This window comes from Antennarius striatus, chromosome 9 (genome assembly GCF_040054535.1).
Source record: "Antennarius striatus isolate MH-2024 chromosome 9, ASM4005453v1, whole genome shotgun sequence".
NCBI classification, from domain to species: domain Eukaryota; kingdom Metazoa; phylum Chordata; class Actinopteri; order Lophiiformes; family Antennariidae; genus Antennarius; species Antennarius striatus.
The window spans coordinates 14647975-14671733 of record NC_090784.1 but is presented as its reverse complement, the minus strand read 5'-3'; the positions used below and the strand labels follow the sequence as shown (position 1 = coordinate 14671733).

The window sequence follows — 23759 nt, the reverse complement described above, 5'->3', positions numbered from 1 at the left end:
AAATGTTCACAGACATCGCAGGAATATAGTACGGTATGTGCTCTTTCAGAGACCAGTAAGCAAATTTTCGCATCTCATAAACAGAGAGAAAGGGTTATGTAACCGGCCTGGAGGATTTTTAAGTCAGGGCAGTATGTCACGTCTGTGGCTGCTTCCTGACAGGTCATAGCAAAACACTGACTGTAGGTAACACGAGGTTAGCGTAGTGCTGACTCTGACGGTAGAGCACTTATGAATGAAAGAAGAAAAATACAAAGGTTACAGAAGTTCTGACTCTGAGTTATGAATGAAAGCATACTTTGAAAAGGGAATAGACCAACAGTATTTGTGTCCACTTACAGTCATGCCAGGCAAAGGCATAAGGACTGAAATCCACAGTGAAATACCTTTATAATTCGTAAATCTAAAATTATACCTGACATTTGAAGATGGTGATATACAGTACATTCCGTGGCAGAGGAGTGCACCTTATTTATTTTTATTCCCTGATTAAGTCATGCACGTTCACCAGTTGCGCATAGTACATAATACATGGTATGTACATAGTACATAAAATAACATGCCTTGACAGACCTGTTTTGAAGGAATGAATGCAAAGGAACAAATGCCACATGCACAGCAGACAGCTGTTATAGACAAAGCAAGGAGTTTGAAATATACAGGTCTAATAAGTACTTGATGTATGCATCAAATGTTGTAATATGACTAGAGAATCTTGAATTGATGCATAATAAGAAACAAATTTGAAAGATTCTGAATATCTGGGATTTGTTCTACCATTTCCTCAAGCACAATGATAAACAGTGTGACTTTAATAATGAATTGACTAATAAAATAATTAAGAGTGATTAGCTTGTTTAAATAAGGCATATTTATTTATTTCGTAATTTTTGTATTTTTATTTATATTTGTATTTTTATTTATGCATGATTATCTCCACTGATGCAACAGGAATTAAGACAAAAAATAGGTTTAAACTTTGAAAAATCTGTTGAAATCATTCATTTTAAGAAAAAATAGAAGAGAGGGCAAACTTCTGCCAAGAAAGCTCAGTTTCACCATTACATCACGGACTTTAAAACAACAGTCCCTTGATAGTTTTACACTCATAATATGACTCACGAATGAAAACTAAAGAACTTGAAAGAATTATATTGGTATCTTTTGTTCGACAGTTATTCATGAAATGTCTTCCATGTCACATGACACACCCTTCCACACCCAGCTTCACATGAGTCTGTCCAGTAGTTTGTGATATAATCCAAGCCCTTTCCTGCAATGATGAAATTCCTGCTCTGCTCCGGAATCAGGGTAACTGCAAAATTTAATGAGTTCTTCTTTGCTTTAAGTCCAACCCTTCTGCTAACATGAATCAAAATCCATCAGTGATTTTTTATGCATAATAAAAGGAAATGTAAAAAATAACAAAAAAGAAAAAACCTGACATGCAATATGAAAGGAAGTGAAACGTAATTTCTTACTTTGCCCTTTTGACTGGATCCTTTCCAACATTGACTGGGTTCTTCCGTGTCCTATGACCACCAAGTTTCATGAAAGTCCCACAAGCAGTCTTTATGTAATCCTGATGAAAGCCAGACACAGCAGCAAAACAACTTCCTTGGCAGAGGTGACCAACTTAGGACCAGCCCGTCAATTCATTCATTCATTTCATGTTTATTTCTTTTTTGAGGAGGGAGATCAGAGCTCCTAATTCAGACATGCTATTCAAGAGTTTTTAGAGTAACTTTTTGAATATAGTGGAACAAAACACTTCATCCAGATGAAACTAGATGTGTAGTAGGATTAGAAAAAGTTGACACGCAAAACCCTAATAAATGTACAGTAGGTGGGTTCAAAGTCACCACATGCATATGGGAATAGAGCACATAACTACTGTGAGGATACTCTACTGGAAATTATTACATCCCGCTTCAAAGCGTTGATGTATTGTAATTGTCAGTGTTCATGTGTTCGTCCATTCATTCGTTCGTCCGTTTGTTTGTTTGTTTGTTTGTTTGTTTGTTTGTCCACCAAATATCTTCGCAACCGTTGCAGATAGAAAGATGAAACGAAAAGCAGATTACTTGGGCGGCAAAGGGGATGAAAATGAGACAATGACCTTGACCTTGAGAAAACTAGGTCAAGGTCAAATTTCAATTGTTTTACACTCAGGAACCAGACAAGATAGAAAGACGAGAGAGAAGGCCAGTGTAAAGCTAGTGCTTTGATCTACCTATGCACTAGCTTTGAGCTATGGACTAAGCTAGTGCATAGCTTTGACCTACCCTGAAAGGTCAGTGCTATGCACACACACACGTGTGCGTATATAACTATATAAATATCATAAACATAAAGTCAGACTGTATCAACATTTACAAGGAGGTTTTTCACGTCTGCTTGTCTGTCAGTAGGATTACAAAGCAGTTACTTGTCTGAAACGAATTGGAGTGGTTGTGCATGTGACATGGAAGAACCCCTTTATTTTTTAAATTTATCTGGATAAAGAGGCTCACCCAGGATTATCAATGTTTATTTTTTCCTTCTTTAAAATTGTGAGAGTTGATTCTGTGACATGTGTCCTTGATGTCTTGTCTCTGTGATAATATGAGCTCTCTTGGCAGAGGTTTGCATTTTCTTCAGTATCCTTCCAGTTAAGTGTGTAATTACTTTGTATGAGAGTCAGGTGATCTCAAGATTTACTGTACAACTCACCCACCTCACCTCTCCCCTCTGCTGTTGTCCAGGAGCACTGCACAAGGAGTGGAAAATACAGTTACCTAAAAATACACACACACACACACACACACACACACACACACACACACACACACACACACACACACACACACACACACACACACACACACACACACACACACACACACACACACACACACACACACACACCAAGTCTCTTTAATATTAGAAAGCACAGGGCTGACACCTGAAACTGTGACCGGCCTTTCCCTGATGTTCCAGTCTGAACCGCTCGGCAGCAGTAAGTGCTGCTACCAGTGAGCTATTGGGTTTAAAGTGGCGAGTGCTTATGACATCACCACGCAGGTGGCCCTGCGAGCCTGCCACAGTCACACGGTGCATCACCAGACTTGACGCAGCCTCACTACTGGAAACAAAAACTCATTCAAGCTTGAAATGAGTGTTATGATACTGTAGTATAGCTTTTATTTTATTTGCTGTTTTTCATTACATGTTCCTTTGTGTAGTGTAATGCTCGCTTTACTTGAGTCCACACATTGCTCCCCTTTAAATCTTTGCATATCAAGTTTTCTTCTGCTTTTCTCTCACGTCACCTCTTCATTTATGCTTTTAATTTATCATCAGAATCTCACTGTATTTCTAGTTATTTTTCTCATTTGTCATTTTTCTGTTTTTGACATTTCTTTGATTATCCTTCTGAAATCTGATATATGTATTTGCTGTTATTTATTCCTCTTTTAGTTTGTATCTAAATGTATTACATCTTGGTGTAAAGCAATTAACACTATTGTGCTTTCTTAATTTGCTCAAAATAATTAGTCTACAAAAAAGAAAAGATCATCATTTTCAAACACATAAAGAAATTTTTTAAGATTTGATTTTATGGCAGTGTCCTGTTTCTGTAAGAATCTGATGATTATTTCACATAAAGGTATGAATTTGATCTTATTTGGTCAATTCTTTTCTCTGTAATCTAAATCAAAAAGCTGTATCCAGAGCAGGTATGAAAAACAATGCTGGCCCTGTTGAGACCACTTCAGAAAACATGCAAAAAGAACATGTACATGTTAGGGGACAACGACAGCGTGACTGAATGAGAACACACACTTTTAAGCTTGTTTCCCAAGCAGGTGTACTTGTATAGCATTGTTTACCAAAGCCAGTTAATAGAGAAATTTTCTGTTACAGACTTTTTTGACCACATCAAAAATAGTTGTGAGAATAACATTGCCATGTTCATCAGCTTTTAAGTTGAAATGGCAAACTATTTAGTAAACAGTTGCTTAAGTACACATCCATCAAACACAGGGCAAGAGTACAGGTATTTGTGTTCATTTAGTAGTATTTTTGTGTTATAGTTGCGTCCCGTTTGGCTTAGTGGGAAATAGTAAGTCACTAAGTCTTCACTAATTTCATCAACTTGAAACTCTGGTGCTGAACAAATACTGTGCATAAAGTGTTTGAAAGCAGCTGCCCGCTGCAGTTAAGAACAACAATGAGAGAGGTGCCAGAAACTGTGATGCTATGGGCTAGACAGATTATAAAACAAACAAAAAAATCAAATTCAATTCAAAATTTGATGAACATGTAATGGCCAGATGTAACAGAATGGAAATATTTCCACTTTCTATGACTTGTCTTTCCTGTAACCTCTAATCAGAATGATTGGACTTCAGATGGTTCATCTTTCCTGCATGAACCACGAGGTGAACGTGTGTCACATAGAGGATTAGAGAGTGGCAGAGATGAGGCACTGATGGATGCAGGCTCAAGCTTGGCTATGACACTGACTCACTTATTTCCCACTCAAGTCGGGTCCGAGCCCAAAAAGATCATAGCCTTCAGCACCGACACAAACACCGACACAAACACACACACACACACACACACACACACGCACGCATGCACGCACGCACGCACACACACACACACACAGCTCAGCTCCTTTCACACTACTGACCGACAGTTACATGGCAGCAGCCATGTGCTCTGGATGGCGGAAAATGTAGTCAGATTATTTTACTGTGAACAAGCTCTCACCTCTAAGCAGACCAGCTGTGTGAAGTGATCACTGGCCATTAATAGAGCGTTGCGCCAATTCACTGCTATGCTTCTAAGTTCTTATGATCACAGTGACTGGACCAACGTGAACACATATTCAAAGAGAATTTAAACTATTTAAACATACATAATACAATGGTACATCATATATAATATGAATACATAGCATAGAAACAGCAGATAAACACAACACATTTAATCGTACATTTAATAAATAAAAGTGAAAATGTGTACAAAATAGATAAACATACTATTAAAAAACAAATTTAATAAGGTACACATATACAGTTTTGGTTAAATTTAAATCTTTATGTAATTTGAATGTTAATTTTTCAAGCAATGTAAAAGTTTTACCGCAAAAATACAATTTTTAAAAAAGTATTATACAAACTCTAAGTGTATGAAAATTTCAAAATCTAAATTCCTCATGAATTTAGCTTTTGAAAAGTGGGTAAAAATCTGGCCATTGATTTTTACCTGCTTTGTAAAAATCTAAGTCCAGAGCCTTCAGAATCTACAATGCAGGTGTCTGTGCACTAAGTAAATGGGCACGTGTAGTTAATAGACAGATACGATAGCCAATCAGACCACAAGTTAGTAACTTTAGCGCCTTCTAGCTGGCCTCACGTTGACCTGACAAGTATGTGTCCAGAAGACTGAATATCAATTCAATGGTCAGGTATATTCATATCACCAGTCATTGGTTCAAGAAGATGAAAGTGTCTGTTGGATGGTGACCAGTCAGATTGATGCTGTTGTAGGAAAGACTACACAGGTACCCGATGGCTTGTGAGAAGAAGGTATTGCATCATCTACAGGTTTTGGCTCTGATGCTCTGCAATCTCCTACAAGATAACAGGACTGCAAAAAGATCATGGGATGGATATGGTTACGGTTAGCTGCTTTTTCTGGAAGTCTTTAAGACACACTTGATAGATGTCGGACATGGGACAGATAGACACACACATTATTTGCGCTGCAGTCTTAAATGCTTTCTGTATGGAGCAGTGATTATATGTACATTTTCCACACTGGACTTCAATATGGTTTGTGAAACTGCTGTCAATAATGCCTCCGTAAATGATCATGGAGGACTGGGTTAAGTTCATCCGAAGGAAATGAAGGCATTGTGGCATTGTTTTGTGATAGCTATAGTATTGGTGGTCCTGGTCAAGTTGTCTACAATGTGTACTTGTTGGAAATGAGTGCTGTTGACTCTCTCAGTAACACTTCCTTCCGTCATCAGCAGGAGTTCACACTGTGACTTGTTCTGAAACCAGTATTAATCATTGATTCTTCAAATGTTCAGGGAGATGTTGTTATCTTTGTACTGATCGATCGATCGATCCATCCATCCATCCATCCATCAATCAATCAACTTTTTTTGAAGAGGGCTTACTCACATCACAAACATTTCAAATCACTTTCACAGAGAGAGGAACCCAACGGAACTCTCCAGAGCAAACATAAGCAACAGATTTGATGAATACATAAAAATACACTAGCTGGACACCCCATTACATATCAGCTAAAGTTGATGGGGTTTAGTGGGTTTAGTGGGGTTCATAATCTGTGACGATCTGTACTCGCTTTGCAAATGCTGTGTATCTCTATTCTCTGAGAAGTGGCCTTTGATCTTCATACAATTGGTCAGAATATTTTTTTCAACTGCTCTAAAGCATTTCAACCTCTGCGGGGATCGGACTTCCCTCATCATCGCTGAATTGCGGTTGGAGCACAAACAGATATGTGTAACGGTTGCAGAGGTATATCGTACACAAGTAGGTCACTGAGGTGCTTGGTTGTAGGTTGCTGCCTTTGCAAATATACTCCAGTCTGTAGTCTCATATCATTCCACTCTCCTTAGATATTTTTTATATTTCACACTATACTGTATGATAGCATGACAACCCTGTGGTTGTACAAAGGGAGATGTCCTGTATGCTTTTGAGCTGGTAAGGACCTTGTCCACTGTGTAGTTAGTGCTGGTCAGGAGGTTTATATGCTGGGTAAACTTTGACTAAATTCTTTATGTTGACATGATGAAAATCTCACAGTGCAAATGTTTCATAGCGGGCTGTTTGTGCTCACCGATGGTGTTGTGTTGCCCATTTCAAGGCTTCGTAGCGCAATTGGGTGGATATACACAGTAACAATGAGAATAAATGGAAACTCTCTGGACAAGGTAGTATAGCCAGCATTTCAACTCCATAAACTCCACCAATGTTTATAGAAAACAACATCCAGCTTTGTTGATATAAACACAAGAGTCAGCCCTGCCAGCCTTACTGGACCGTGTTGTGACTCTGTCCAGCCTGTGGAGAGTAAGATCTCTTAAAGTTAGCTGAATTGAGCTGTCTAAAATGTTCCCGAAATGACCACAATGACACCTTGCTTACATCTTCTTTCACGTTGTTGTAGATGTTGAGAGGACACTGATGCAACAGCCCACACCACATCCATTCACCACCCTTGCACCATCACCCCCAATCGATGATGGAAGAAATCAGCATGTATTGTATGTCTGAAGTAGATGGGTCCACAAGGGCAGTGACTGTATGGGACACCAGACACTTACCTGTAAGATGTACACGTAAATATGTCTTTAGAAGAAGGCCCAGGGTTTCCTTTTCCATGCAGGGTTCTACAGGTCATTTGTCATCTGGGGTTTTATACATGCTGTTAGTGGCTCGTCCCCAGAGATCAGTTCCCCTTGGGAGACCCGACTAAGTCTATTGCCACTGACGATACAATTCCCCGACACATCACCTTCTATAATCATTGAGGTGGGGATTTTTTGAGGGGATGATGTATTCGCCTGCAGATTAACCACGAAGTAGTACATAGCATGGCTATCTTTAGCCACACAGTACATGACCAGTCTATGTACCCTTTTTAAATGCAAATACATGAGGCATATTTTAAATACTTTTTTGCTACCTTTACTTGAACACATGGTCTAAAAATGTGTTCCACTGCTTGTGGACTTTAGGTTATATTGTTACACAAATTATTGGTGCAGTTTTATCAGAAATTTGGGGTGTCCATCTAGTCAAAGGTGTCTCTATTTCTCCTTAACAAACCCTCACTTTCTGAGACAGCCCTCAGATTCACTATGTCAGTGACTGGATCGATTCAGGCCATCTGCCCCTTTGTTGCATGCTTTACCAACCATGTGATCTGTCAAAACTACATACATAGAGAATGTAGTATATCTGTGCATGGCTGGAGAGAGAGGGGGGGGGGGGGAGAGAGAGAGAGAGAGAGAGAGAGAGAGCGAGAGAGAGACCCTTCCTTATAAAAAAACATGTGGTTTCCTCACAGGATATGGGCACAGGAAAAGGTTTTCGTCTTTTCTTTCTCCTCTTATCTCTCTCTCCCTCTTTCGTTCAGAAAGACAAATATCATCTAACATGTAGATGTTCTGCATGTTTTTGTAAAATAGAGAGATGAAAGCCTGTCTTGTAAAATCATGATGCACCCTGGAGAAATCTTTATTGATGTAGTATGGCAGACACCTTTTATCTAATAATCTTGTCTGCTGGGTGAAAAAAAAATATCACTGGAAAATTCCGCTGTCCAGAGAAGCAGCATTTTCTAACAACCTCTAAGTTAAACTAAGCACAAGGTTGTCATTCTGTTACTAAATGCCTTACTTAGTCTAAAGATTATTTCAAGTTATGGCCTATTCAGTGTTACTTTGTGTGCCATAAATTAAAAGCCACACTTCCTTTATGTCCTCATTCATTTTCTTGAAGATGAAACCTGTTATCGTCTCCTTTGGGGGAAAAAACACACCAACATCAACAAACTGAACCAAAGAAAGTCTGTCAACTAAAGGATTGATATAAGTTGACTAAGGTGAAATATTTATTATTAAAACCAGTCAGTTGATTTAAATGTATGTTAACTAGGACAGGTGGGTCAATTCAGTGTTCTTATGAATTGAAAAATATGCAGCAGAAATATTTCGGCATATCTACCAGTCCAACCAAACAAGTAAGGTAACACTTACGTACTTATACAGTATATATTGAATGTTTTTCAGAAAATTACTAACATTCCAGATGAGGACCACCTTTCTTGGCCTTGATGATATCCAGAGTTGACTTTATAGACGTGTCAAGAGGCGTTTGGAACTACAGGTTGCATCTCTGAGGCGGTCACTGCGCTCCACATGTTGGGCCTGTTCCACTCCTGAACGCTGAGACCAAAACTCACCCCAGCTCCTTCATATTTAATAGTTATGTTGAATTATTCTGGCACACTGCCATGTTGTGCCACCATGAATGGGTCCAGGGAGTTTGTGAGCGTATCTCAGTATGTGTGTATGTGTTAGACAGGGACCAGAGGGACAGACGGATGTGGCAGGAGTGCCTGCGTTTTCCACGAACACTGGAAGCCTCTGGGAAAGCAGAACCATAGCAACACAATGAATTAATGAACAGGATCCGAACGCTACGTTTCACACAAGGTACAAACGCAAATAAACATTTGGAAGAAACACAGGCCATGCCAGCTGGTGGTTTCATATGCAACATGGATAATCTGGTGATGCAGCATGGGCCAGAACTGCTTCTAAAAACCAAAGAGAACCCGGACAGCTGTTCACAGCAGCAGCCACTATAACAAAATATTGTAAGAAATTCTAACACAATGTTCATTTATGTCAACAAATGAGACCTAACTTGTTTGTCATATCACAGAATCTGAATTATGTCCAAGTAGGTAAGAAGATATGTATATTTACACTACATGACATTGTAATGATGTGATCAAGTAAACAAGTAAAAGAAACTTCAAGAAGATACAGTATGTTTATCATGAATTATGTTGATACAGTCAGACTCAGTAATTATCAGAAAATAGTCTGCAGCTCCCCCCTCAGGAAAAAACAGAATAGCATCTGGAAAAAGATGAAGATGCATGTTTCTATCAAGAATTGACAAGAAACCTGTGCTTACATGCAGATAATATTCCTTTGACATAAATATACCCTTGGATTAATATTAGCAGAATTTAAGAGACAAATTTTTGGTCAAAAATTGCAATGAATAACATTTCTACAGAGAATGACTTGAAACAAAAAATCAGATGCAGTTATGCTGTCTTAAAATATAATCTGATTGTCAATGCGCACTTAGTATGGAAAAGCCAAGGTTTTTAAAAAAAATACAAGTACTGTTGTCCTGTACGTCATATCCCCTCTGGTATTACTGACACCTGCAATAATTCAGAAACTCATTTTGCCTGTCTATAATCAGAGCAACAGAAAAGAACCTTCAGAGCAGGTGGTGATAGCAAACCCTGGGGCCGCCAGTGTTGGAATCTGATGCCAGATACTCTGAATAATCAGCCTGAAAAGTCAAGTCTCACCCAGTCAAAGCTGGAGCACACACACACTAGATAAGTCTGTGCTTCTTGGTTCAATCTGGCAACATGCAACGCAGTATGGATAGGATAAATTTGTGGACCTTGATTAATTAAAATCCTAGAATTAGTCAAAATGTCTCTTCCTATTATTTGGTTATACCATGCACTAGATATTTGATGAGCTGTCAATCACACTGGTATGTAATATCCCTGCTAATATTCCTGTGGATGCACACATTTCCAAAGATAACATTTTCTTGGATGTCCTTTGGTCTGAATATGAAACTTAATTTGTCTGATGGTAGTTAGTATATAAGGTTCAAACGGTAAAAAAGCTTCTCTTATAAAACAGGCTCATCAGCTTGACATGTCTCAAAATCAGTTTTATCATTTCACAAAAAAGGATTTCAACAGATTGTTTTTTATTATAGATTATTACAATCACATTTATACAAAAAAATGCAATTCAGGCTACAACAATAGTTTGCTGGGGCCTGAAATCAATGATGTCCTTGATCGCTAAACCTTTTGCAGCAGTGACAAAGATGCAGCTGCTGCTTGAAGCGAGGGCCACCAACACACACACACACAGATGTCACATCTGAGATGTGCAGGCATGACTTCCTTCTGCTCACATCGTCAGATATTAGAGACAAAGAGTGAGCAAAAGCAACAAGGCACGCATGCCAGTGCAGACAGAGAATGTTTTGAAAATAACTATTAAAAAAATCCAGTTTGCATTCTCTGTTGTGATACGGAAAAAAGAACTAGGGGGTTATGTGGTTCTTCATTTGTTGTTTGGTCCAGGTCGAATGAGTTAAGAAGCCGATGCGCAGAATCAGAGGTCATCAGGTGGAGTTTAAGAGCGGGTGTACTTCCCCCAAATGTGCAGCATGAAGACTGAAGCAATGAAGAGCAGACTCATCACCAACACAGGGACTGGACCACTAGGAAACAAAGACAAGCTGATTAACAAACAAACAAAGACACACACACACAAATACACTCTCTTACTCCCTCTCAACCTCACACACACACACACACATACACATACACACACACACACCTGCTGTAACCCCAACCAAGACAGGTTTTCGCTGAGTGGCTGATTTTATTGATGAGATTCGGAAACAAGGAGGGGCTCTCTTCATTGAAGGAGGGATTGAATGGGGGGTGGGGTGAAGCGATACATCACTAAATAGCAGCATTGCCATGCCAACCATCCCCGGAGCAGCCCCCCCTCCCCCCTGTCAGGAGGCTGTAATTGAGTTGACCTTTCAGAGTGGATCCTTTAATGAAGCTTTGAAGCTGGCGTCTAACGCAGGAACAAACATGCACTCGATATACAACACTGTATGGCAAATTTGCCCGACTTCGACTACCGGAGAGACACTCAATAACCACCATAGCATCATTGATCAGCCACAGCCAGGAGACAGGTTGTTTTCTTTAATATTAGGGATGGGCACGCAGCAGAATATAAGTTTAGGAAGTTGAGTTTTTTACATGCATACCGATATGTGTGTAGCTCGTCCATCTGAAACTATTTGCTTTACTCCAGAGGCACGTCTGACTTATTTCCTGTCATTAGCCACTCTTCCCATTCTGTTGTATGAACATAAATGACACTAATGATTTAAGAAGTGTCGGAAATCCTGAGAAGTAATTTGTTGGTGGTGGATGAATGTTAAAATGTCACAGGTTAAGCTCGTTTGAGAAGGAATTTGGGGGGGGGGGGGTTAAATACACTTTTATAATGTGTACTTACACTTTGAGGCCAGGCGAATCTTCTGTGTAAAAGCGCCACATGCCACCGGTGCCTGCTGATCCTGTGGTCCTTCCGCCGCTACGCGTACCACTGCTGGTGGCTTTCCTTTGGAGACATGCCCAAAGAAACAATTATATGTCAACAACACAAAAAAGTGTTTCATTATAAAATAAATCAATTTTGAACTCTTAGAAGTCATACTCCTTGAATTTTGACGTATTATTCTTACAGAGTTATTTTCAAATTTGTGACAGTCTGACAACATTTACTCATCCAGTGGTTCATTTTAATATCAGAAACAAAAGAAATCTTTGCTGTTATGTCATTTATTCAGAATGTAACCAAGTAGAGAAACATGGTGTTGAAAGAGTTGGGTGATTCATAGATGCTGCGCTCATTTGATGAGATTAAACAGAGGTTAATCAGGTAATGAAGAGGGTGATAGTAATGTGTAATAATGAGCATGGTAACAGTGAGCCTCTGATTACACACTGATTAAGCCCACAACACAACATTGATCTCACGCTTTAATCTACATACAGCAAACAAAAAGACAGGGAAGTTCTATCTGAAAATCAATGACTTTGTGCAGCCTAATAACAGGAGGAGGCAGATGCATACTTATAACATTGAAAAAAATAATAACGGAAACTATGCACAGGGCCAGACAACAGAATAACTTATCAATGACTTTTAATGACTTCTATTGTTATTTTTTTAAAAGCACTTAGGACATTTTTAGCCTTCAGTGAATGACAGGAGCAGTCCAAGAGTAAAATCTCAAGCAGTGGGGAGTTTGCCAAACCCACCACCTCTACTACTATTAATTTTTACAGTAGTGGCCAACAAAAAGACATGAAATAAAATAATAGAACCATCATTGAATTCTTCAAAACATGTCCATATACAATCAAGACCATCAGTTGCAGCTTCAGTGGTTCTTGACAAGGATTCTTTTAAGTCTCTGAGCTCCACAAGACCCATGAACTGTTGTGCTTTTGATGGCAGTTGTTTTCTAACAGGTTGTATCAAATTTTAACATAGGATTCCAATAGCAGTGGAATCTGATCACTGCATTATTAAAATCCTTATTTTATAAGGATTTATGGGAAGGCTGTCATTCTATTAGCTCAACATCATAAATGTTACATGAAGCTGCATCAAACAGCTGAAATAATTTTAAATTCATCACTGCTTGCAACCCAGAACACAGCAATACATGGGGAATAAGGGAAAAACTTAAGAAAAGATGAACAATAATGCTGAAGGAGATAGAGTAAATGATCAACTTAGGATGTAAAATGCTAGCAAGGAAAGCAAAAAGGGATGAAAATGTCAAATGAAGGCAAAATCTAGAGATACCTAAACAGCAAGGGCTACTATACAAATGTCTGCTTTTATTTCTATATCTTTAAACTGCAGTGCACTCTGTCTTAGTTGATACAAGAGGGCTGATTTGATATATCAAAAGCATATTCCATAAAGCTTACATGATGCCACCATAATCTCCAAACCTACAGAATACCAATTCAAGACTACTGCTATATGAAAAGGTGACAGACGATTAATAGAAGAGTTATAAAATGTTGCCTTGGATAAGGAGAACTTCACGGTATTGGTATACTTTGACAAATCTGAACTTTCTACTTTACTAAAATTATTATTGAACAATAATAAATACAACAATTGCACAATGCAGTTGTAACAGATACCTTCAACTTAATGACTAGCTTCTGTTACTACTGCATATATAAAATTCTAACATGAATCCATGTTTCTCATGTCACCCATATTCTCAATGGATGTAGCTGAATGAAGTGTAGAAGTTTAGCCGACTTGTGTACCTCTGTCTGACTGTCGACCCGGCTGCACGGGGGGCCACTGACTTGCTGGGGGAACGGCTAGATGCCCCAACATTGGTCGCACTTGCTGCTGGTCCAGGCTGAGGGAACAACGTCAGAAAAAATTAATGTACTGTATATAGGATTAAGCTCCATTTATATATCCTTTCTGACAGTCCTGGTCATTCATTCTCATATCCACATCATTATACTGCTAAAACTAATCAAACACATATAGAAAGTTTCAGGCTTATTCTGGAACAGTAAACTTATATTTGAACTGAACCGTATACTTAATTTAGAAAGATTGACAACCGACTCTATTTAAAGATTTTGCTTAAAATGTGTAACCTTAATGGAAACACGTAGTCTCAATCTACTATATTAAAGGTCACATTAAACAAAGTAAAATAATAAATGCTGGACGCATTAAGACTACGATTTGGGACAGATTGAGCAGCTCAAGAACAGCCACGTCCACATATGACGAGCTAACGTTTAGCAAGGTAGCTAACATAAAAACAGTAGCTTATTACTCATGTTGAACGAGTTGCTATGTAAGCTTCAATAGTAAATAACTGATTCAACTGAACTGAAAACCTCACCATTTTGTTTAACTTGTTCCGATTCGAGCTGTAAGCTAGTGTCCACGCCAAATTAACTGCAGGCACTTGATGTTTGAATTGGTCAAACCTGAGAAGAGGTCTCGCAAAGCTGACGCTTGTCTAAAAAGGACACGACTGCGAAACAGAAGACCAGCAAAGGAGACCGAACCGAAGCCTGACCAACTAATCGTCCTCACCGGGGTAATAATAAAGCAATATATTTCAGAAAGTAAATTGATACACAGAAATATAATATACTGTCAATAAATTACCTAAATACATTATTTTGTACGCTAATTTGTGCATATGATTGGAATTTATATTGCAGGCAAATAATCGGTCCGCTTTAACGCTGAACAAGACGTGTCTTTCAGGAAGCGCTTCCGTTGGACTGACGAAACTGGCGCCATTGTGGTTCAACCAAGAAAGTGGGTTAGTTTAAAAATAAGAGTTTGTTTGCGCCAACATGGCATCAGAAGCGTACAGTTTCGTACCTTTTTTTGTACCTCTACTGGCATCTATACGTGTATAATCACAGGTTTCCTAAAAGTGGAAAGGGATCCATCCAGTATTATTAAGTCAAGAGATTCAGGTAAAACTAGCGTTATAACTGCGTTGTACTTGAATTGTGCAAAGTTGTTAAACGGGTCATCACGTCATTAGCTACATGGGGTAACCGTCATATTATCATCACTGTGGGCTAGGTTGCTAACAACTTAAATACAGTTATACTGTCTAAAATAAAAGTAGGTTATTGCTGTTAGCATGGCGTCTCCTTCATTGCAACGTATGGGTTTCGTAGATGACACAGTGTTTGATGTTCTGACGGCCTGTTTATCAGGGCGTTTTGCAATTTGGGTGTATGTTGATAAACATTCATGACATGAAGTGGAAGAAATTGTAAATAAGCGATGTTCGCAAAGACAATGTTTTTGTTGTTTTGGCCAAAAATGCATGAAAACTACATATTTTGTTTTCTGTTTCTGGTTTTTGCCAATTTCAAAATTTTGATTATTTGAATTTGAATTATTTTTATTTGAATTATATTCTATATTCAGCTCAATGGCTATTGATTTTTTGTGCAGCATGGTGCGGGTGGTGTTCCTCCATCCAGACCTAGGTATTGGTGGAGCAGAGCGACTTGTGGTCGATGCTGCTGTAGCCCTGAAGTCTAAAGGGTGTAGCGTTCAGATTTGGACGGCCCATTACGACCCAACACACTGCTTCTCTGAGACTCTGGACCCAGAACTGCCTGTGGTACTTTTTCAAAGACAATTAACAGAGTAGTATATACAAGAGTCCATTATACTGTGTATTAATATTTATAATCATTTCTTCTTCTTGTTCTTATATAGGTATGTGTTGGCGATTGGCTACCCACCAGTGTGTTTGGCTACCTACATGCACTCTGTGCCTACCTGAGGATGATTTATGTGGCCCTCTACCTCGTCTTTTTCAGCGGGGTAGAATATGATGTCATCTTCTGTGATCAAGTATGTTGTTCAGTACAGGATCTAACTCCATTGGTTATTTTCTAGTGTTTTGGCTTTCTCACGAAGACATTTTAGTATAATCATCGTTCACATAATTACCGTATTGGCCCAAATAGTAGACGACCCTGTTTATAAGACGACCCTCTCTTTTTCAAGACTCAAGTTTGAAAAAAGACTTTTTGAACACCAAATGTATTTTTATACAGAAAATAATTACAGTACATCTGAAACAAATGATTATAACAATATATTCGAGAGAAAAAGCATGTTATTTTGCCTCATTCAAATCATGCAAAAACTGTCTATCACATCTTAATATCTGAACATTTAAATATGTAAACTAAAGTGTATTCACATTTGTAAATGAATGACTTCCGGTTTTTGAAATATTAATAAACCAATCTACTGTGATAAAACAACAAAATTGCAATAACTGCATTAACCATCAAAGTGAAGTCTAACTGTAACTGTCGTCTTGAAACAAATCTGAATAAGGAAAAACACTGCAATAAAATAACGCAAACTGGTTTAAACTTGAGAGTAGCTGAGATCTGTCATCTCAGAACATATTTTTATTTTTCTTCTTCGTGACGGTTCGTTTTCGCCTAGGAGTTCATTTTGCAATCGATATCTGGCGCCATCTAGTGTTGTGAATGGATATAATGTCTAGACCCCGAATGTAAGACGGCTCCCACTTTTTCAGTCTTATTTCAATGCGAAAAACACCATCTTATATTCGGGCCAATACGGTACTCTCCTGAGAAAATTAATAATTCATATCCGCTTGAAATGAGGATCTCTTCTATACTAAACTGCAGTAAAGCAACATTTACACACACCGCGATATTACAGTATTTGTCTTGTGAATTGTATTTAGATGATATACTTTAAATCTGTAGGTTTTTTTGGTGATATATTCAGACTTTTTTTTTATTTCATAGTGTTTGCTTCTGCTGCCATATTTGTTTCTGGTAAGCCAGACAGGAAGGACATTTTTTGTGAAGACATCAACATTTAATTTTTTCCACTGCAGGTGTCAGCATGTATCCCGATGCTGCGACTGTCCCGTCACAGAAAGAAGGTTTTATTTTACTGCCATTTTCCTGACCAGCTGCTCACCCATAGAAAATCTGCGCTGAAGAAGCTTTACCGTGCTCCTATTGACTGGGTGGAGGAACGCACCACAGGCATGGCTGATATGGTAAATAACAGTTGAGAACTGCTGAAGGCTGAATGACTGAACGGGCTAGGATGAGTGTCAGTGTTCTTGTTTAATTTTATCCAGATTAGAAAAGCTAGTTAATAAAGCTACGTGGTTGAAAATGGTCAAAAGAGGTAAAAACTTGAAGTATCAGGAACAATTGTATTTAACCAGAAATTAATATTTATAAATCTAGAAATATGCAAAAGTATTTTGTAAAAACATTACAGTCAATAAAAAAATAAAATAGTGGCAAGGGCTATTCAAGAGACACTAAAGTTCCTCTAATCCAATGTTTTGAGGAGGCAGACAGTAATTGTTTTGAGGCATTAGGCACTGATTTCAGAAATGACTTAAGTGAGGATTTGAGACTGACATTTACAGGAGAGTAAGGGCCTCCATGTTTACAATACACAAGATTTTGTAACTTGGTTTAACTTCTTATTTCAAAAATTTTCTTTTTTGTTTAAAAAAAAATGTAGTCAGTAAAGTGATTGTCACAATAAAAGTTTTTTAATTTAGATTGACATAATCTCAGCAATGCATTAATGATGTGTATAAAAAACCTTGGTGTGTTAATATGGAAAGGAGTAATGTCAGCGTAACTGAATTTTTAATAAACATTAGCTTATTATATTTTTGTTGTACTGTATATGTGATGCCTTTCAATCATGCGTTCTGCATTAGATGTTAGGCAATACAATAAAGACCCCTATCAATAGCCTCAAAATGTAAAACCAACTGCAGTAGGTAGTAAAATCAGTTGCCTTCAAGTAAACTTTTTTAGTCGTCCACCGATGCCACATTTTTTGTTCTTTTGGTTTTTCCATAATGAACAATGCATAAATATGTTCTGAGCATTTTGTACTTTTACAAATGTGATTGTAACAACAAACTAATGAAATAGTTTTCAGTTTCAGTAAGTTATTTTGCTCAGAATAATTTTGACCTCACCCAGATGTTGATCAAGTTGTTAAGTGTTATAAATTATTACTAAACTTGTATTATAGTAGAATAATTGAAGATATACTAAAAAAATTTGTAGCTTGAAATGAGACTGATCTACACAGGTAGAATGTCATCAGCTCAGAGCTTTAGGATAGAAATGAAATGACATTTTAACTTTAGTCTTACTTTTGGATAATGAAAGTCTGCATGTAATTAGAAGACTTGGTGAACTAATCTCCTTGTGCTTCCTCATAGATTCTGGTAAACAGCAAGTTCACTGCAGGCATCTTCAGGGAGACTTTTCTGGGTCTACCAGGAGTCCAGACAGATGTTCTCTATCCCTCCCTCAACACAAATACTTTTGACCAGCCATCTACTGAGGCAGACGCCCTGGAAGGGCTGCTTCAAGAGGGAACCTCCTGCCTGTTTCTCTCTCTGAATCGATATGAAAGGAAGAAGAATCTGGGACTTTCTCTGGAGGCTCTTGCAGCCCTGAGGACCAGTCTGCCTCTTAAGCAGAGAGTAGGCATTCACCTGGTGGTGGCGGGGGGCTATGATGACAGAGTTCCTGAGAATGTTCAACATTATACCGAACTGAAAAAGCTAGCAGCGCATCTCCACTTGGAGGACTGTGTTACCTTCCTGCGCTCACCCTCCGATTCGCTGAAGGTGGCGCTGCTGCAGGGCAGCACAGCCGTGCTATATACCCCGAGCAGGGAGCACTTTGGGATAGTACCTGTAGAGGCCATGTATTGCTGCTGCCCTGTTATCGCAGTGAACTCTGGGGGTCCCCTGGAGAGCGTGGCAGATGGGGAGACAGGCTTCCTGTGTGAGCCCACAGCAGAGGCCTTCTCTCAGGCAATGCAGAGGCTCGTGAGAGAGCCACAACTCCGTAGGGACATGGGACAAGCTGGGCGGAGGAGGGTTCAAGATAAATTCTCTCTTCAGGCCTTCTCAGACCAGTTGTACGGCTACATTGTCAGGCTGAACCAGTAATGAGAAAGCTGGGGAGAGGCACGAGACAAACAGTGAAATGGTGGAAAAATGAATCTCTACTGAACTGTAAATTGTCTGTGGTTGACTGGGGTCTGCAGAGAGTTGGAGTGAGTGTCTGCTAACAGAGGATGTATGTGTATATGTGCAGCGAGGTCAGGTTGGGGGTTATTATGAGGACAATCAATCAGCATTCCCCTGGAGGGGTTGCTGTGAAGGAAAAAAGGACGGAATCTCTATACCAATTAAGAAAAGAGTAACGAGTTTACCTACTCTATCTCTGGAAAAATGCCACCCCTGCCTGTGCGTGTGTGTGTGTGTGCGTGTGTGTGTGTGTCTGTGCATTGCAGCAGAAAATGTGTTCACTAAAGGATTGATTATTAGAGTGAATTGTTTTACTCTGTATGCTTTGTTTCCTCTCTCCTACAGTAATGTTTTACTTTATGTTTGTTTGTGGGATGAGGAACACGAACATTGCTATGGCCACTCACCAGGCAGCGAACAGTCCCAGATCGATAAACAGGATGCTTTCCACTGCTTCCTGTCCGCCCAGATCTTTGTTCCCCTCCTCACATTCAGGAGATGCTGGCCTATCCATGACTCTTGCTGCTGTGTGGTGGTTATTAGTAGATGATAGAGAGTGTTCGGCTTTATTAAAGGTCTGGCTGATGGCCAGTGTGTCTTTGTCTGGGTCATTATCAACGAGGAGAATAGCAGAAGGTCATTGTGTCTGCTCACTGGCCTCTTCAGCCTTCCTACAGTATAGAAATGCTCTTATTGACATTCCTGAAGTCTTAATAAACAAGAGGACACATAGTTTCCTGACTTATGGGGCTTCTTTGTTGGTAAGTTTTTTTTGGCCTTTAATAGAGTTTGCCACGGGTTTGTGAGTAAGCATGGAAGCACAGAAACATCATCGTTATTCTAACATCCTTTTTTTCTTTTCATTGAACAGATTTTGATTGTGCTGCGAGTTGTTAAATGGAACATTGTCAGACAATGTAGCAGGAAAAGCCTTTTATTTTTGCTTATTAGCAAAGTTGGCAGCCGTACACTAGAGGGTAGTTTCTGTCTCCAGCCGCTGCTGCATTATCATCTGCAGAGTTTGGGTTGTTTCCTTGTGCACTTCATTTTTTTTTTGAAAAGGAATCTAAAAACACAAAGATTATAGTAATGTATAATTTAGATTACAGCCTGATGGATGGTCAAATGTTATTTCACTGCACTAGTTTTTTTATGTTGGTAATTTGGAACCTACCAGGTTGGACACGGCACAGCCATAACGAACAAATGTGGCAAAATGTTCACTGTTGAAGTTCATCAAGTTGAATGTGAACTCCTGGTGTAGAAACACGTCACACCGGTTCCTTATCATCTCCTGTGGAGATGCAACCAGGTTGTGCTTGTTGTTGTTGACCCTGATGCACGTTCCTGGAGGCACCTTGATCTCATTAATGCGCTGTATGCAGATCTGGGTCTTCCTCAGAACACTGTCACCTTTTGATTTGGGAGCCATTTGTTGGAAGAAGCTGCGACAAGCTTTTTGTGTCATGTTTTCATCTTTGAATCAAGGGGAAAAATTAGTTAGAGAATAAAAGTTATGGAATGTCTGTTCCTGTTGTGTCTTAATTTCAAATATAATAATTACCTCCCACTCCAAAATGGATCACAAGGCCGTCTCCAACATAAACCCCCCAAAGACACAATCCTGACCATGGATACACAAACTCGATTAAGTCTCCAATCTGTGCTGAGGACAAACTCTGATCAAGCTAAAGGAAAAGAAGTAACGTGAGAGAAGCAATTGATATTCTTTCTTTCTTTCTTTTGATTTCCTCGCTGAATTCAAATAAAAAGTGATGTTGAAGAAGATATTGTATTTATAAAAGGAAATGATTAGATCAGGGTCATGAAGGAAGGTACATGACTATTATCAGCCTTAATGACAATTTTGAATAAAAATTTAATTGAATTGTCAATTCCATGTTTAAATAATCATTCAAAGTATGAGTTTGTATCATGAGTTAGGACTTCCTGATATGTCTATGTACAACTGGATCAAGATAAAAATAAAAAATAAAAAAAAGATTCTCACCTGTCGACTTGACATTTGGGGAAAATAATTGTTCCAGTTTGTCCAATGATCCATCGCTGTGAGCTGAAGTCAACACACAATACTGAATGCGTATTCAGTTATTAGAATGCTATAAGCAGGTTGTGTAATAGTTTGAAATGCCTTCATTAGATGAAGATAGTAGGTGACTGTAAATGTTTCAGGGTGATAGGCAGCCTAATATGTTAACTATTAATCTCATATAAGCTACATAAGTCTGTCAAGTTCAGACAGACGCTATGAAATGATCAGTTTTTCTCATATTTCTGTTTGTTTAGAATATGGGGTTAACAACATCGAGTTTTTAATTCCCACCTCTCGTATTGATTCAGATATTTCTTCAGAGTCAATCTGAAGAGCTGAAATGCAAAGAAACCAACAGCCATAACGCTTGTTTTTCTGAGATGAAAATTATTTGTCCCTATAGATCCAATTAGTGCAGGTGGCCTTGGTTTAATTTAAAAGAGAGGTTTGCATTTACAACATCACAGTGATAGACCTAAGTCCATTTGATGAGTGCAAATAGATTAAAAATATAGGCATTATTTTAAAATCAAGGGTCTCTATGATCTGAGTTACATTTATATCTGTCATTTTGTCCGGTAGTTGCCATCTTTTCAATAATGTGTAAGTTGTTCATCATCTTCCACATTCAGTAATAAGATTAAAAATATTAATCTTTATTTATTGTTGTTTTAAGTAACATTACTGACCCAGTGACAACATTCAGAAATAAATGTAAGAAAACAAACATTAAAAACTGTACATAAAAAAGATATGCTTGTAATGTTTGGAAACTTCATGTAGATGTAAAATTAATGACCATTTATTATAAGTCAGCTCTATGGGACACAGGTCATAAAATACACAACGGTTGTGTTTCCCTCACAACTCATTCCTAACGGAATTCACCTTTCTCTTTTAAGCAACCCTAAATTGTACGATTTTGATATCTTAATGAGTTTTAAATTTAATTAGTGATTGCAGGCATTTTTCACAGCACATAACATGCAGAGTACTTTTAATCCTCTGCCATTGTTTTTCTGTCTGTGAATTTGTTAATCTTTTTTTTGTCAAAGGCTGCCAAATGAGCGAGCTTCTCTTGAAGCAGATATTATAAGTTCTATACTTTCTCTTTGAAAAATTGTACTTGTAATTGTACTTATCTGGGATGATGCAAATTGAGTCACTTATTATGAACAAATTATTGTAATTTTTATTTTTTGTGTTTACATGAAAAAAATTTGATGCTGGATCGGCCTCAGTATAGCACAATACCCATTTCCAGAGAATGTAGAGCATATCTTAAATACACTAACACCTTCCTATATTGTTTTACATGTACATATAGTTTTCATTATTGCAATATAGATTTTTATTTATAATTGACTGCTAACCTGACAGTTTGAATTCATGCATTAGTCATCTCCTGTAAAAAAGTAGAAATTAATCAAAACAAAATATTAATCCATGGCTTAAACAATGCAAAATGCTGCAAGAAGGTAAGCATTAAGCAGCTGAATGTGTGTGTGTGTGTGTGTGTGTGTGTGTGTGTGTGTGTGTGTGTGTGTGTGTGTGTGTGTGTGTGTGTGTGTGTGTGTGTGTGTGTGTGTGTGTGTGTGTGTGTGTGTGCGCCTGCCTCTGTGTGTGTGTGTGTGTGTGAGTGTGTCCGTGCGTGTGTGTTACTGTGGCGTTTCCTCATGCAGAGATATTAAGAGTGGATGATGAGGAGGGCGTTACAGTGATTTAGGGTCCCCAATAGGCAAGATGATAAAAAACACCGGGCAGGGCCTAAAAGAGATGGAAAGACAAGGACAAAAACACACAGGATGTGTAAATGTGTCCCATTTTACTGCCTACATGGGGAGATGGTGTCTGAATACTTTATATGTCCTCCCGTCTTGCTCTTTACAGAAAACTGTCTTTACGTCAAAGTTGTGAAAGAATCGATGTCTCTTCCTTTCCTTCCACCCCCGTCTTGCCTCTGTCAGTGCCCTGTGGTGGGGTGGTTATTGAGATCATGGTGTGTCTGAATTGCAGTGATAACCGGTACCCAGGTGCCACTGGCACATGGTGTTTAATTAATTAATGAGACCGCGGGGTTGGTTTTCTAATTCCACCTAGCCAGCAGTGGGGTGTGGGGGAGATAGCTGTAAAATGTTTAGGTGTGTGTTTTCAGGCGAGGAAAAGGAGATGTATGTGAGAGCGCATGTGTGTTATGGGTATATATCTATTTTGTTGGCAGTTTGGGAGCTGGTTTCCTTGTTAGTGGAATATTAAGTATGTATGGAATATTTTTACTCTCACTTTTAATCACTGCTTATGATTGGGAGTTAATCATGGTCTAAATGAAGCTGCTGATGAGAGAAACACAGTTAGTATTAATGCATCAATTGGACCTGCGGTACACTAACCAGGTCATGAAGTCATTGCCTTGAAACAGAGAAATGTGCAAGAAATTTAAACAGACTGCAAATATAGAATGATGTTTATGGTGGAGTACAATACGTAGTGGCAGTTACAAAGGAAATTAATTGGTCGTTGAAGTTTTAGGTTGGCAATAAAACTTCTGACTTGTATCTTTTGACTTTTTAGCATTAATGATGCATACTAAAATGGAAACAAACCCAATTTTCTCAGAACCG

At 38.6% G+C, this 23759-nt stretch overlaps 2 protein-coding genes across 3 annotated transcripts; one reads left to right on the top strand and one right to left on the bottom strand.

The window, feature by feature from the left end:
* Positions 1–10557: 10557 nt before the first annotated feature.
* On the bottom strand, positions 10558–14505 carry sec61b (SEC61 translocon subunit beta). The gene is made up of 4 exons (XM_068323412.1): positions 14367–14505; positions 13765–13862; positions 11921–12025; positions 10558–11099 (listed from the first exon to the last, which is right to left on the bottom strand). The coding sequence occupies exons 1-4, from the start codon at positions 14367–14369 to the stop codon at positions 11012–11014; spliced, it is 294 nt and encodes a 97-aa protein (XP_068179513.1). The 5' UTR covers positions 14370–14505; the 3' UTR covers positions 10558–11011.
* Positions 14506–14776: 271 nt separating this feature from the next.
* On the top strand, positions 14777–20974 carry alg2 (ALG2 alpha-1,3/1,6-mannosyltransferase). Of its 2 annotated transcripts, none has more exons than XM_068323968.1 (5): positions 14777–14794; positions 15452–15623; positions 15722–15859; positions 16893–17060; positions 18264–20974. In XM_068323968.1, exons 2-5 carry the CDS (start codon positions 15453–15455, stop codon positions 19002–19004), a joined length of 1218 nt encoding a protein of 405 aa, XP_068180069.1. In that variant the 5' UTR covers positions 14777–14794; position 15452; the 3' UTR covers positions 19005–20974. The 2 variants fall into 2 exon arrangements, with proteins under 2 accessions (XP_068180069.1, XP_068180068.1); XM_068323967.1 differs by lacking the exon at positions 14777–14794 and adding an exon at positions 14877–14958.
* Positions 20975–23759: the final 2785 nt, after the last annotated feature.

Excerpts from the sequence above, each read along its gene's own strand:
- sec61b (XM_068323412.1), bottom strand. Across the intron at positions 12,026-13,764 it reads GGGTCGACAGTCAGACAGAG|GAAAGCCACCAGCAGTGGTA; the intron begins GTACACAAGTCG and ends ATGTCTCCAAAG. Across the intron at positions 11,100-11,920 it reads GATTCGCCTGGCCTCAAAGT|TGGTCCAGTCCCTGTGTTGG; the intron begins GTAAGTACACAT and ends TTTGTTTCCTAG.
- alg2 (XM_068323968.1), top strand. The coding sequence starts at position 15,453 with ATGGTGCGGGTGGTGTTCCTCCATCCAGACCTAGGTATTGGTGGAGCA. Across the intron at positions 15,860-16,892 it reads ATGTCATCTTCTGTGATCAA|GTGTCAGCATGTATCCCGAT; the intron begins GTATGTTGTTCA and ends TTTCCACTGCAG. Across the intron at positions 17,061-18,263 it reads CCACAGGCATGGCTGATATG|ATTCTGGTAAACAGCAAGTT; the intron begins GTAAATAACAGT and ends GCTTCCTCATAG.